We start from the raw sequence: 15180 nt of genomic DNA on the forward strand, positions 1-15180 counted from the left end.
CCATCCGTGCCTTATATATGAAATTCCTGTCAGTATTAGCCTTTTTTGCAGTTACATAACATTGTTGGCTCATGTTCAATTTGTGATCCACTATAAGCCCCAGATGCTTTTCAGCAGTAGTTATCCCCATTTTTTATTTGTGCATTTGATTTTTCCTTTCTAAAATGTAGTACTTTGCATTTGTCTTTATTGAATTTCATTTTGTTGGTTTCAGGCTAATTCTCCAATTTGCCAAGGTCATTTTTATTTTTTTTCAAAGAGTATAATGTTTTTCCACTTTTGAGCTCCGTTCTGCAAATGCTTACTGCAAAGGGTAATGCTTGATGCTGCATGTAGTCTTATTAAAATCAACAAGCACTTCCTTTGGTAGAAAGCTCTTGCAGATTAATGTCCTTTGTTTGTAAAGCAAATCCAAGTAGGGCCATTATTGCAGTGCCCCTTTCAGATACATTTAGTGTAAAATAAAATAAAAAAGAAATCTTTCATACTCCTTAAAAACCCAAATCCAGTCATTTTGTGTACACCTGTAAGTCCTAATTAAGATACATTTTAATATTACATTTGCCTAAGTGATGGAAGCTAACCATTACATGTTAAAGCATTCCTGAAACTGAAAGAGATTGATCCTCACCATTAAATTCAGTTTGTGATTAATTGCCAAAGCTGAATGTTCCAAGGCCTTGAAAACAGATGCGTAGCAGTCACTTAGTTTCGTATACTTGCCAACCAGAGCTATGGAGCATATCTTCAGCAACCTTTCATATCTGACAAAAGCAAGGTTTCTAATTATTATGCTCATATTATGCATTCTAACTAAGGCAGTTGATTAATCGCAGTTAACTCATGTGATTAACTCAAAAAAATTAATTGTTGTGATTAATTGCAATTTTTATCACACTGTGAAACAATACAATAACAATTGAAATTTATTATATATTTTGAATGTTTTTCTACATTTTCATATCTTACTCCTGGGGGAATTATGCACCACTGCACTTGCGCAGAATTTATGTCCCCAGCAGATTTCTTTGTTTCCCTGCAGAAAAATGACTTTCTGATGGGGAAGCAAAGGGAAACCACAAAAGCGGTCATGCGACCCTTCCCAGCAGTATGTTTTGAGTGACCAAAACAGCTGGCAGAGAGGTAAATCACTGTGGGGTGGGGGTGGGACTGGGGAAGATGTGGCTGGTGGCTCCTACCCTGCGCCGGGCTCAGCTACTAGTCCTGGCTGGGCTGGGGAGGACGGGACTTCCTCTTTCCCTGCATGGCATTCAGGGCTGGGTCAGACCCACTCCCAGATTTCTCCCTCGGCTATAGGAAGCTCTGCAAACTCGCCCCCACACACACACACGCACTTCCTGCACCCATCAGTCTTCAGTTGCAGGGGAAGGGATCATTGTACAAGGAGCTTCTCCCCAATCCATACAACCCCCATGCATCCAGACATTCCCATACCCAGACGCTCCTGCTGAGCCTCACCCCCTCTGCACCCAGAACCCTCCTGACGAGCCCCACTCCCCCTGCACCTGGCCCACCACAATGAGCAACCCACACCCAGATCCCCATTTACCAAGCCCCAACCAGCTGTACCTGGATCCCAACCCCACTGAGCCCCCCACACCCAGACCCCCCAACTGAGCTCTATCCCCATCCACACTCAAACCCCCCATGCTGAGCCCCAACCACCTTCACCAGGACCCTCCTGCAGAGTCCCAGTACCATTGAACCCAGAACCCCCCAACAAGCCCCTGTGCATCCAGATCCGCCTGCACCTCAATCCCCCACTGAGCCACCTGCACCCAGATTGCCCCACATAGAATCTGTCAACCCACACCTGGATTCTCCCCACACTAAGCTCCTCCACACTTGGATCTGCCTTGCTGAGCCTGCCTGCCCACACCTGGTGCACCTGGCACGGAGGGGCAGGGCTCTGGGGTGTCTCTGGGGCAGGCCTGATCCTTGCACTGTGTCAAGGTTGGGTGCAGCCTCACCACTGAGTTTGTTTTCTGGGAGGGGGGAGCTGCACAGTGATCTCCCACCTCTGTGCAGCCAGTGGCCTGTGCTCCCCAATGCCATGCTGGAGCCTCCACATTTATTTGACAAATAAAATTTGCAGAATTTTAAAATATTGTGCGCAGAATTTTAAATTTTTTTGGTGCAGAATGCCCTCAGGAGTAATATATATTGTATTCTATGTTGTAATTGAAATCAAAGCATATATTATTTTTATTACAAATATTGCACTGTAAAAATGATAAAAGAAATAGTATTTTTCAATTCACCTCAAAGTAGTGCAATCTCTTTGTCATGAAAGTGCAACTTAAAAATGTAGATTTTTTTTTGTTACATAACTGCACTCAAAAATAAAACAATATAAAATTTTAAAACCTACAAGTCCACTCAGTCCTATTTCCTGTTCAGCCAACCGCTAAGACAAGCAAGTTTGTTTACATTTATGGGAGATAATGCTACCCTATTTTTATTTACAGTGTGACCAGAAAGTGAGAACAAGCATTTGCAAGGCACTTTTGTAGCCAGAATTGCAAGGTACTTACGTGTCAGATATGCTAAACATTCGTATGCCTCTTCATGCTTCAGCCACCATTTCAGAGGACATGCTTCCATGCTGAAGACGCTCATTAAAAAAAATAAGGCGTTAATTATATTTGTGGCTAAACTCCTTGGGAGAGAATTGTATGTCTCTGGCTCTGTGTTTTATCCGCATTCTGCCATGTATTTCATGTTACAGCAGTCTCAGATGACGACCCAGCAAATGTTGTTCAGTTTAAGAACACTTTCACTGCAGATTAGACAAAACACAAAGAAGGCACCAATGTGAGATTTCTAAAGATAGCTACAGCACTCAACCGAAGGTTTAAGGATCTGAAGTGCCTTCCAAAATTTGAGAGGGATGAGGTGTGGAGCATGCTGTCAGAAGTCTTCAAAGAGCAACACTCCAATGCAGAAACTACAGAACCTGAACCACCAAAAAAGGAAATCAACCTTCTGCTGGTGGCATCTGACTCAGATAATGAAAATGAACATGCGTTGGTCCGCACTGCTTTGGATCATTATTGAACAGAACCCATCATCAGCATGGATGCATGTCCCCTGGAATGGTGGTTGAAACATGAAGGGACATATGAATCTTTAGCGCATCTGGCTTATAAATATCTTGCAACGCCGGCTACAACAATACTATGAGAACACCTTTTCTCACTTTCAGGTGACATTGTAAACAAGAAGCAGGTAGCATTATCTCCTGCAAATTTAAACAAACTTGTTTGTCTGAGCGATTGGCTGAACAAGAACTAGGACTGAGTGGACTTGCAGGACATGCAAAGTTTAACATTGTTTTATTTTTTAATGCAGGTTTTTTTTACATGATTCTACATTTGTAAGTTCAACTTTCATGATAAAGAGATTCCTCTACAGTACTTGTATTAGGTGAATCGAAAAATACTATTTCTTTTGTTGTTTTACAGTGCAAATACTTGTAATCAAAAATAAATATAAAGTGAGCACTGTATACTTTGTATTCTGTGTTGTAATTGAAATCAATATATTTGAAAATGTAGAAAGCATCCAAAATATTTAAATAAATGGTATTCTATTATTGTTTAACAGTGCGATTAATCACAATTAATTTTTTGAATCATGCGTTTAATCATGATTAATTTTTTAATTGTTTGACAGCCCTAATTCTAACAAATGTTTCTTTTCTATAAATAAGATCATAAAATACCCCATTTTAAAAAAACATAAAAATTTTTAAACTTAGAAGGCCATAGCTTCAGCAGGCATAAGTCAGCATTGCTACACTGACTACAGTGGAACTATATCACTTTATGCCAATTCAGGACCTGACCCAGAGTCTTATATTCATAATGATTTAAAAACTTTGAGAAAACGTAATAAGAGTTACAATACCTGCCTGCCATTTTCTTCCATTTGAAAAGAAGATCACTTGGTTGGTCATCAATAGGTAGGTTTAATCTCTGTTTAAAATATTTAATAATGCCTTGTTCTTCCAACAGGATCGGCACTCGGTAAGTGGAAGAAACATCATGGATAAATATCACCTAGTAAATAAATTGCGATTATAAACGAAAATTGGTCTTCTAAATACTTGCATACGAAACATAAAAGCTAAGGAGATTCATACCTACAGAACAAATGTAATTCAATACATATACTTTGCCCATATACTAAAATTAGATAAAGCAACATAATCAATGTTTAATGTCCCTCTCAATCACTTATCTGTAAAGAAAAGCTATTTGAAGTATAAAGATGAGGATTCCCTCAACGTTTCCCTTCTTTACCCCACCAAAGTAGTGGACAAGCTATGTATTATTATTATTATTTGTATTACCATAACACCTAGGAGACCTAATCATGGACCAGGACTGTGCTAGGCACTGAAGAAAATGCTTCACTGTGACAAAGGCCTCAGTCCTATGAACATACATGCGAGTAACGCCATTGAGGTCAATGTTGGCTACCCACGTGTGTTTGCAGAATCTGGATGCATAGTGTGTGTTCCAGATGTAAACATATCTAGTGTGTTTTAAAATATTAATACTAAGATCTGTTTATATGTGAGGCCCCACAAAAAGTTAGAGATCAAGTTGGTTTTCCTTTTTAACAAATAAACAAACAAACATACATACATTGCAGTATATTTATTGCCTGAAGAAAGAACATGAATGGAGCCTGCTTCCTATTTGCAAAGAAAAGCTCTCTACTGGGGCCTAAAGAGTTAATGGTGTTTTCAATAATGGAGGGTTTTCTTAACCACACTATATTATGCAGCCAAATGGTAGACGTTCCAATTCAAAAATATATTTATAAATGTACCCTCAATATAAAGTGTGACCAAATTGTCAATAATTAAGCTCACTATATTTAGCCTGCAGGAAATTGTGGAATCTAAAGTCCTAAGTATGAATCTATATGCCCTCTCTTGATGTCATGTATGGAGATCTGCTTGGAATGGCTAGTTACCCCCACAGTAACTGCAGTTCTTCAAGATGTTGTAGTCAGTGTAGATCCCACTGTAGGTGGGCATGTGTCTCATGCACGGAATAGCGGAGTTTTTTGACTAACTGTGTTATTAGGGCTGCGCCTGCACTCTGTTCTCTCTAGTGCACCCATAGAAGGACCCAAAGGTTGGGGTAACTGCAACCCTCCCTCAGTTCCCTCACAATTCAAAGCTCGTGTTAGCCAGGGACTCCAAAAAGGAGGGATGGAGGACAGGTCGTGGCATCCACATTGATGACATCTCAAAGAACTACTGTTACTGTAAGGTTTCAGAGTAGCAGCCATGTTAGTCTGTATTCACAAAAAGAACAGGAGTACTTGTGGCACCTTAGAGACTAACAAATTTATTTGAGCATAAGCTTTCGTGAGCTACAGCTCACTTCATTGGATGCATAGAATGGAACATATAGTAAGATATAGATAGATATAGATATATACACACACACACACATATACATGCAGATAAGTTAAATATTACCATACAAACTGTGAGAGGCAAATTAGTTAAGATGAGCTATTATCAGCAGGAGAAAAAAAACTTTTGTGATAATCACTACAAAAGTTTTTTTTTCTCCTGCTGATAATAGCTCATCTTAACTAACTAGCCTCTTATAGTTTGTACGGTAACTTCCAACTTATCTGTATGTGTATATATATACACAATATATATATATATATATATATATATATATATATATATATATATACACATACACATATCTTACTATACGTTCCATTCTATGCATCCGATGAAGTGAGCTGTAGCTCACGAAAGCTTATGCTCTAATAAATTTGTTAGTCTCTAAGGTGCCACAAGTACTCCTGTTCTTGTTACTGTAAGGTAAATAACCATTCTTTCTCCTGCGACTATGTGTCAGAGTGGATCCTGCTGTAGGTGACTGGCAAGCGGTAACCTCTCTGGATGATAGGAGTGAGAAGTTCCAGCTGCATCAGTCAAACAGCAATTGAAGCACTCCTTTCCAAAAGTTGGGATCTGGCTGCCATGTCAAGGATATAATATTTAAACAAAAGTCAGTGGGTTGCTGCAGGCTGCAAGATCTCAAAGACTGAAACATTCCTGAAATAGGCACTGGACACTTGCTGCCTTTGCCCCAGTGAAGTGTGTCTTGAAGTTCGGAGGGAGAGACTCATCAGCCATCTGATAGCAGGCGGAAAATGAACTTTGTGATCCACTTACAGTCTCTGTGACAAGATGGCTTGGCCTTTTGATGGACCAGAAATATCCACAAAGAAGTTTGGATTCAGCCTGAAAGGCTTGGTCCTGTTAAGATCATTGAGCAAAGCTCTGGATACATCCTAGTATACAGCTTCTTTTATCCCAGAGTCAAATGCAGCTTTGAGAAGAAGACTGGTAGGGTGACTGACTGGTTCAGGTGAAATTCTAAGACTCCTTTAGGGATGAACCTGGGGTGTGATTTCAACATCACTTTATCGCTATGGAAGGATGTGAAAGGCAGCCCAGCTATGAGGGCTTAGAACTCACTGATCCTCTGTGCTGAGGGATGGCCACCAGAGACACCATCTTGACAGTGGGTGGTATAATGAGCAATCCCACAGTAGTTTAAAAGGAGGCTCCATGAGTTTTTAGGCGAATAATGCTGAGGTCCCACATAGTCGTCGGTGTCTAACCAGAGTTTAAGTATAAAGGAGGCCCTGGAGGAATTTCAATACCGTCAGATGAAAGAAGTTATAGTATGACTGTACTAGATTATGGCAGACCAATATTGCTGCAAGGTGAATCCTGAGAATGTAAAATGCTTGTCCTGCATGCTTCAGGAGCAACATGTAGTTGAGAATCTTCAGTGCCAGGTCCTCTAATGGGTCCCTATTGTTTTGGACTTCCCACACAGAAAATCTTTTCCATTTCGGGACACAGGTCTTCCTGGTGGAAAGTTTCTAGCTCTGTCTGAGAATTTCTTGAATCTGTAGGGAGCAGTCTCTGCAAGTAGTGTTCAATCAGCCGACCACCAAGCTATCAGGTGCTATGACTTGTGAGTCTGGGTGCAGTATCTGACCTTTGCTCTAAGATATGTGTGGGCAGGTTAGGAGCTGGCTAAGAGGCCACCTCAGACACCTACAATAGATCTGACACCAGAACTGTCTCATCCAGTAAGAGGCTATCGGGATGATCGCAGCCTTGTCACATCTAATCGTGGATATTCCCCTGGGAATCAGAAGAATCGGCAGAAAGGCAGAAAGAGGTCCTCAAGGCCATTGAAGAATCAAGGTGTCTAGTAATGAGCCTTGGCTGACCCCCACCCTTCTAGAGAAGAAGTCTGGGCCATAGGTGGTAAGAAGGAACTGAGGGAGGGTTGTGGCCATTCAGGCCCTTATGCTCTCATTCAGGAGCATGAGGCAGCACTGGGTGCATGCATGGCTCCGACCAACACTGCTATTCAAACAAACTCCAGTCTCATATGCATCAAGTGCATGTGCACCTACAATGGGAGCCACACTGACACACTCAGAGAAGAACTGTAGTGTCTACACGAGCCACGTATGAATCTATTATGCTTGTTAACATGTAAAAGCTTTAATACTCCAGAAATATTGGATAGTATTTGCATGTTTATTTTGGGGTACTGAAGAGCCATTGACAATTTAGTCACTGCTAATGGTGATGTTATAAAAAGTTTACAAAGGATTAATAACTGATGTAAATGTTATATGCACATTAAAGACATAAATAGGATGCTATATGGTTATAGATGCATCAGTAAAAGCTGTTATAGGTTATTATAAACCATGGTTTCAAGCAACCTTCTGAAGTATTGTTCTAACAATTTATAACAACTGATTAAACATGTATTCAAAATCTAATTCTTAACCCTTTATAAACAATCTGTAATTGGATCCTTTGTAGTAAGCGTGACAAAATTATTAAAGGCTATTTGACATACCAAAATTAACATGTAAACAATAACCAATACTTTTGAGTAGTTTATATTTTATATATTGATTATTTTATATTTCATCATATAATTGCTTGCAATTTAAAAATCAGTGGATTATTGAAACAAGTATTTCCTGGAGATTAAAAACAGAAATATATTCAGATATTTAAGGTGTATAAAACTAGAAAAATCATAATTGTATAGTTTGAGAAAAAGAAAGATGATGGCCAAGGAAGTCTGAAAGTACAAACCTGTTCAGGTTCCACATGGCAAAACATGGAAATCTTTTCCTTCACCGCCATTTCTATAGGCTTTGTACTTCTGCAGACTATCTGTCAAAATACATCATAAATAAGAGGCATGGAAAAATAAGATAGGAAAAGACTCTAAGTAAATGGAAGCTCCTCAACATTAAATATGGAAAAGATTGACCTCTCAAGAAACAACAGCCTGGACAAATAAGTTTTTTCTGTTAGTTCTACAATATATCATAACACACATAAATACCATTTAACAAGAGATAGCTACATCAGATCTCCACCAACATATCCATACCTTTATTCACCTACTTTCTTGTTTTCTACTTTTTATATTTCCATTGCTTCCTCTGTTTCCAACGCTACCTCTCTATCATCCTCCTCAATTCTCCCCTTCTTCCTGACCCTACTCTTTATTCTTTCATGCTTTACTAGTTTACTCTTCAGGTATCATTTGAGTAACACACAAAATAGCAAAGAATAAGGAGAGTCAAAAGTGTGATACATTATCACCAAGTTTGTTGTGTTTTTGTCAGTTATCCTTTGTTTATTTACATGACTTTCTTTATCCTTCCAGTACCTTAACAGTACATTTTGGTTTGTTTGTAATTCACCTGACTGCTGCCCAGTGGACCTGGGAGCTGCTCTGTGTCCCTGAAAGAGAAGATCAACAGACCAAAGAGAGGAGTTTCTTTTCTTTTCTAACTTTCCAATTCCCTTTTTCTGATGTATTTATATCTGTGAATCCTTTGTGCTGAAAGCAGGACATTTGCGAATTTGTGGAAATATTTGCAATTTTTACCAACAAGGAATTTTTTTCCCAGGACAGATGTTAAGTGATTAATTTCTCAATTATTATTTATGTTACCATAGCATGTAGGAGCCTTAGTCCCCATGATGTCAGGCACTGTATAAACACAGAATGCCTTTCTCCCCTATTTATGATTTGTTTATGTGCAAGTGCTGATTATATTTTTAAAAAGCCTTTTTGTTCAGTAAACTTGCTCTTACTCCTTGATCACTTTGCTAAGTAAAATACATGCCAACTGAATTTTATTTTGCCTACCCTTAAAACAGGTACTCCAGTATGGAAAAATGTAATGCAAACCATAAAGAAAGAACTAGTGCAAGTTCTAATCGTTAAAGAAGAATTATGTAAGTAATTTTTAAATTCCCTTTACCTAAATGTGGATGAATATTCAGTTACACTTAAAAATTGACTTCTGTCTTGGAGAAAGGCTTTATCAACCATGACAATGTGTGTTCAAGATATTACAGAGAAGTCTACAATTCTTAACACACAGCTTCCAAGAGGGTGACACCAGGAGGTAAGAGTTGTCTGCATGATGCGGTAAAATTATTGCTAATGGAGTCATAAAATTAAATGCATCAGCAATAGCAGGAAATAAAAAACTGCTGGTTTATATTTCCCAAAGCAATAAAATACAGGTTCACAGTAGGAATTATATAATTCAAGAAGGCAGCATTGGCAACCAGACAAGATATAATTTTTCAAGATGTCATGAGGGAGTCCCTTGGATGTATAGAGATTGTGCTCTATTTTCAAAGCTCTTTAGCTTAGAAGAAGACTACTCCACTCTGTTTTAGTGGTCAACAGCTACAGATAGTAGGAACATTATTGTTCTTATGCCTGAATTCAGGATATGGGAAAGTGACTACATTAATCTGTTTTCCTTTCATTCCACACTCAAAAATTAACAGTTTTTAAAAGTCTAATTTTCACAATAAGGCACAGGCAATTACTTTAACTATCTCCAGAAATCAGGTGCCCATTTTGTGTCTGAAGTTAATTGCATGCAACAGAGTTTGAAATTTAGGCCCTAAATCCTGAAATATTGGGTATGAGTGAAAACTTTGCATCAAAACCAGTTAAAGTTACTAAGTCACAACAGGTTTCAGAGTAGCAGCCGTGTTAGTCTGCATCCGCAAAAAGAAAAGGAGGACTTGTGGCACCTTAGAGACTAACAAATTTAGTCTCAACAACAGTGTGGTTACCTATCATGTCCTTTACCAAACTGATGATGTTGCAGTTACGATTAAGGGATTTTGATAACTGTATTCTAATGGATGTTAAGACAGCCTAGAATGAAAATATAGGCACTGTTTTTTAAACAGTGAAAACTGAAATAAAGCAAAGAAATGAGAAGCTAAGATAATAAATCTTACCTACCCTACATATAACTGTAGACATTATCATTATCAGATGACAGAAAATGCATCACAATGAAACAACCTTAATGCCAATCTATGGATTGTTTGACTTTACGTATTTTTTATTAGCTTGATTTCAATAGCTAAATATTTTCTTTAAATAGATATTTTTAAATGGGAAATATTGGTTAATATATTTATCCATTAACAGTAAAAAAACTGGTACAGTGCCTATAATTGTTTTTCCTTGATAGTAATATGTACATAGTTTAATAGGAAAATTATGTAATGTTATTAATGTATGATAAAATTAAGTAGGTAGTCTTGCATTACAGGCTTATTGATATTGATCATTGAAGTGTACATATAGAATTGTTTCCTTTTCATAACTGCATCATACTGTTTATTTTTCGAGTTTCCTAATGACAGAATAGTATTTATTTTGAGTAAGCATTAGGGTTGTTGGGTGATAATTAAATAGTTCTTTTATTCTTGATAACACTAATGTGTTTGTTTATTATACAAAGAGGTGAATTCACTGTGACTTAACAATCTCAACTGTTGTTTTTAAAGATTACTTTTAAGTTTTGGAATTTGCCAGTGTGTGTTTTCTTTGGTTTGTATTTGCTTGTTTGTTTGGGGGTTTTTTTGCATCTTACATTTCTTCCTTTGTATCAGAAAATAAACGGACAGGATTTGAATGTTCTTTAACAAACAGTATTCCGTCTTACCACACTTAAACCATTCAGGTGATTTATGAGATATCATTTTAAAATTTGTTATAGTTAGTATGGACAACTGATTCTGGAACATTCCCCCCACACATACAAACATTAACATTTTTATAATGAACCACAAAAACATATTTAGTTTAATGAGTTATAAAAAACATATTCATTTATTTTATGATCTCTGCTGGATAGGAGGCTTCCAATTTGTAGAAATTAAGGTAATCGGAAAGTCCATTTTTATTTATTGGATTTTAGAAAAGAAAATTGGCAAAGTTTAACAAGTCTGCCACAAGTACAATGTAGATAGCCCAAACGCTCCATGGGAGTTCTGTCTGGGAAAGGCACAAAGGGCCAGGCTTTCAAAGTGCTGGCAGATTGATTAATTTTGCAGTGTTCATTACTGAGATTATTGATTTACCTGTGAAAGGAACAAAATTCAATAACTTTGTTCTACCAAATTACACTTAATTGGTATTCCAAACACGAGGATGTACTTTATGACTGAAACAGTAACATTTATCCAGAATAACATATGAACTAAACAGTTCTCTCTCTTGGAAAGGTTCAGGAAAGAGAAAATTTACCAAAAAAAAGGGAGAACACAATCTTTACTTGTGTATGTTGCCATTGTATAACAACATAATTATACCAAACAGCAGAGTTATGTATCTTACTAGAGGCTTGATATTGTAAGATACTACACACTTCTATGAAGTGCTAAGCAGCTTCAACTCCCAACAGAGTCAGTGGGAGCAGGAGGAAGCTCAGGACATTAAGGGAATGCCCAACACCTTGCAGAGCTGAGCCCTTAGAACTTTATTATGGTTTTGCCCAGAACCCAAGCAGAGGGCTGCTACTAGAGCAGACCAGGAAGCAGATTCTGGCTCAGATCATCGCAATCTGTCTCCCCTCTGCTCCGAAGACAAAGTTCCCCATGACAAGCTTCTACACAGTCCAGCATATTTTATTCGGAGAACAAGCATATCTTTGCTAGGTAGTGTGCTGGCCTCTCCTGCATGAGGAAGGACACAGTGGCTCTTTGGAGCCTGCTTTCTGCCCCCGCCCCCACCCCCCCACCCCGCTTCCCCTGTGATACAGGCCAGGTTGAGGAAATAATGCGACACCTTTGCACATCATTCACACATTTTATAATTAAATTGTTGGTCTGAACATCAATATTTTAATTGGACACACATTTTCAAACGATGGATTATTTTTCTGAACTCATTAGTAAAACTGATGATACAGCCTCACATCCCAAGAATTCCTCTCAGAATAGATTCAACCTTAACCCTAGACTTTTAAAGCCACGTATGGAGATTTGGCTATAAGACTCTTTAAGGGGAAGTGCACAGCTAGGGATATTTTAGGGATTAAAGTGTATTGACATTCAGTACATTTTTGTAGTTTAATTTCTTTGGTTTTTTAGTACACTGGTATGGTCCAAGTTGCTTTCTTCCCCTCCCTCATAAGGGCTTGTCTACACTTGAAATACTACAGCAGCATAGCTGCAAGACTGCAGCTGCGCTGCTATAGCACTTCAATTTAGACACTACCTCTGACAATGGGAAGGATTCTCTCATTGGCATAGATAATCCACCTCCCCTATAGGTGGTAGCTAGGTCAACAGAAGAATTCTTCCATTGACATAGCACTGCCTATTCTAGGGGTTAGGTCAGCGAACTACAGCGCTCAGGGATGTGGGTTTTTCATACTCCTGCGTGACACAATTAAATCAACTTAATTTTCTAGTGCAGAGCAGGCCTAAGACAGATCCCCTTTCCGAGTAGAAAGAACTGCAGTCTTATGCTTTGAATTATTTACATGCACCAATATATCTAGATGACCGATAAACACAGATTTTATCATAGCCTTATGAACTCACCAGATCCGGAGACAAACCTAGGCCTCTCAGCGCTCGAACACTATTCTGTGTAGGTTTTGTTTTCTGTTCTCCAGTAGCATTAGGCTGGAAACATATTTTAAAGGCTGAAACAGTAACTCAGTTATAGTATCAGGACAATAGTTAAAAACAAAGAAATGTCAGTGAAAGTAAGGATATTGATAAAGAGAAAAAGGTCTACATCAAAGCAAAGCACAATATGTTAGCATGGAGAATACTAACACTGTATTATTTTATGCATTAGAAACCCTTTGGAATTTCTAGCCTAACAGCACTAATTCAGGCCAACTGTCTCTTTTAGACCAGTCTATAGAGAGTATAGGGCTCAGAACTGTGGAGGAGAAACATCCAAAACTGGACCTTCTGTAATAGCTCGGAAACTCCACAAAACAGTGCCATGCCTTCAGTGACCTTCCACAAGTGGAACTGATTGGAATTTAGTACACAACTCTGTCCTCAAATATACACATTCCACTACCATTGAAATTAATTGTAAATGGATTAATATAAATCAGGACAGAATAGGCTCCTTTTTATCTATATGGATAATCCAAAAGAAATTCTGGAAAATATGGTGGTATTGTCAGTCCCCCACGTCTACTTTCCAAAAACTTGCCTATAAATATTTACAACTTTAAAAAAAAACTTTTAATCTATTTATTGGCATAAAAGTCATGGTTAGATAGAACAAAAAATTTTCACCAGTATAAAGCAGATGTAAACTCACAGATGAGTTAGTTTTATTAGTCTTCAGTTACATTACCTGGAATACTAAAAGGGAGACAATTAAAGAATATTGGGTGAAATCCTGGCTACAGTAAAAACAATGGCAAAACTCCCACTGGCTTCAGAGGAGCAAGGATTTCACCCATTGTCTCTTTAAGCTTTAAAACACTGACTCCCTCCACTACAACCCCTAAAAAATGATATAGAATGCAGTACAGGGAAAAACTTAACTGAAAATGAAAATATATTATCTTACTAACTTACCTGTGGTACAAGGCTAACGTGGATATTGCAGAAGTTTTCTCTTTTTGCCTTAAACTGGAACTGTCTGAATGCCTCAACAAATGGCATTCCTTCAATGTCTCCAATAGTTCCACCCAGCTGAAAAAGAAGGCTTAGAATTTACTACTGCTCTGTCAATTAAAAAAATTAATTTCTACTTTGTCAGCCCTGAAAATTTCAATTGCTCATCTCAGTTGTGCATGTTGTAAGAGTGAGAATGAATGAAGTATGGTTCTGAAGGCACATCTTGTAAGGAGCCTTTGCATCATTACATGGGCTACTTCATGTGGAAAACTTTACTCATTTTCAATGCTGATTTTATTCACTTTCAATGCTGAGGGCACAGTTTTTCACAAGAATAAGTCTGTTAACACCGAAAACTATATGCTTTATATACAATTTTCAGTATCTTAGAGACATCTGTATTCTTGAATCAAGTAGTAAGGAACAAGTTATCAATACAGTAAACTGCAATTTGGTAATTGAGAATGAAAATGTTTTTTAGTTTCCTGTTTGCTGAATTAATAATAACTGAGGTAAATATGAAAAGGGCATCTAATGCTATTATCATAGCTCTACAATGGGATAAACTGCACATCACCAGTTTGGCATCCTAGTAAAAGCAGAAATAATTAGAAACATTTTATGCCAGAACAAGATAGAAGTAAGGAATAAATTAAATTAATAAAGAAAGGTATTCAGCAATAGCTAGATTCACAAAAATAAAAGGAGTACTTGTGGCACCTTAGAGACTAACCAATTTATTTGAGCATGAGCTTTCGTGAGCTACAGCTCACTTCATCGGATGTAACTCACAAAAGCTCATGCTCAAATAAATTGGTTAGTCTCTAAGGTGCCACAAGTACTCCTTTTCTTTTTGCGAATACAGACTAACACGGCTGTTACTCTGAAACCTGTCAATAGCTAGATTGGAGCTGCATAAACAGATAGAAAGACTGGAGCTGCATAAGCAGTCTTCCAACAAGATCGTTAAAAGCAAAATTATCTCAGAATGTGGTCTGATGTGCCCTCTTGTGGTCTCTGGAATCATTGCACATTTTTGTTCAACTAAAATTAAAACACACACACACACACACACACAAAGACTTCACTGTATTTGACATATATAATAAACCTACTTACTGCAACAA

General features: G+C 37.9%; 1 protein-coding gene across 23 annotated transcripts in view; it reads right to left on the minus strand.

Moving 5' to 3' along the window:
- The window catches only part of CTPS2 (CTP synthase 2), a 144718-nt gene that overhangs the window by 105817 nt on the left and 23721 nt on the right, over positions 1-15180 (minus strand). For 22 of the 23 annotated variants that reach the window (XR_012160268.1, XR_012160270.1, XR_012160274.1 and 19 more), the window contains 5 exons: positions 14012-14128; positions 13004-13087; positions 8210-8290; positions 3931-4082; positions 632-764 (listed from right to left, as the gene is read on the minus strand). Coding sequence is in view for 18 of the 23 variants with exons in the window: in XM_073355924.1 (XP_073212025.1) it covers positions 632-764; positions 3931-4082; positions 8210-8290; positions 13004-13087; positions 14012-14128 (567 nt within the window). In the remaining 5 variants the exon portion in view is untranslated. The remainder of the gene's footprint in view (positions 1-631; positions 765-3930; positions 4083-8209; positions 8291-13003; positions 13088-14011; positions 14129-15180) is intronic. The other variant, XM_073355916.1, reaches the window with a different exon arrangement.

The sequence above is a fragment of the Lepidochelys kempii genome, chromosome 1 (genome assembly GCF_965140265.1).
Source record: "Lepidochelys kempii isolate rLepKem1 chromosome 1, rLepKem1.hap2, whole genome shotgun sequence".
Taxonomy (NCBI): Eukaryota; Metazoa; Chordata; order Testudines; family Cheloniidae; genus Lepidochelys; species Lepidochelys kempii.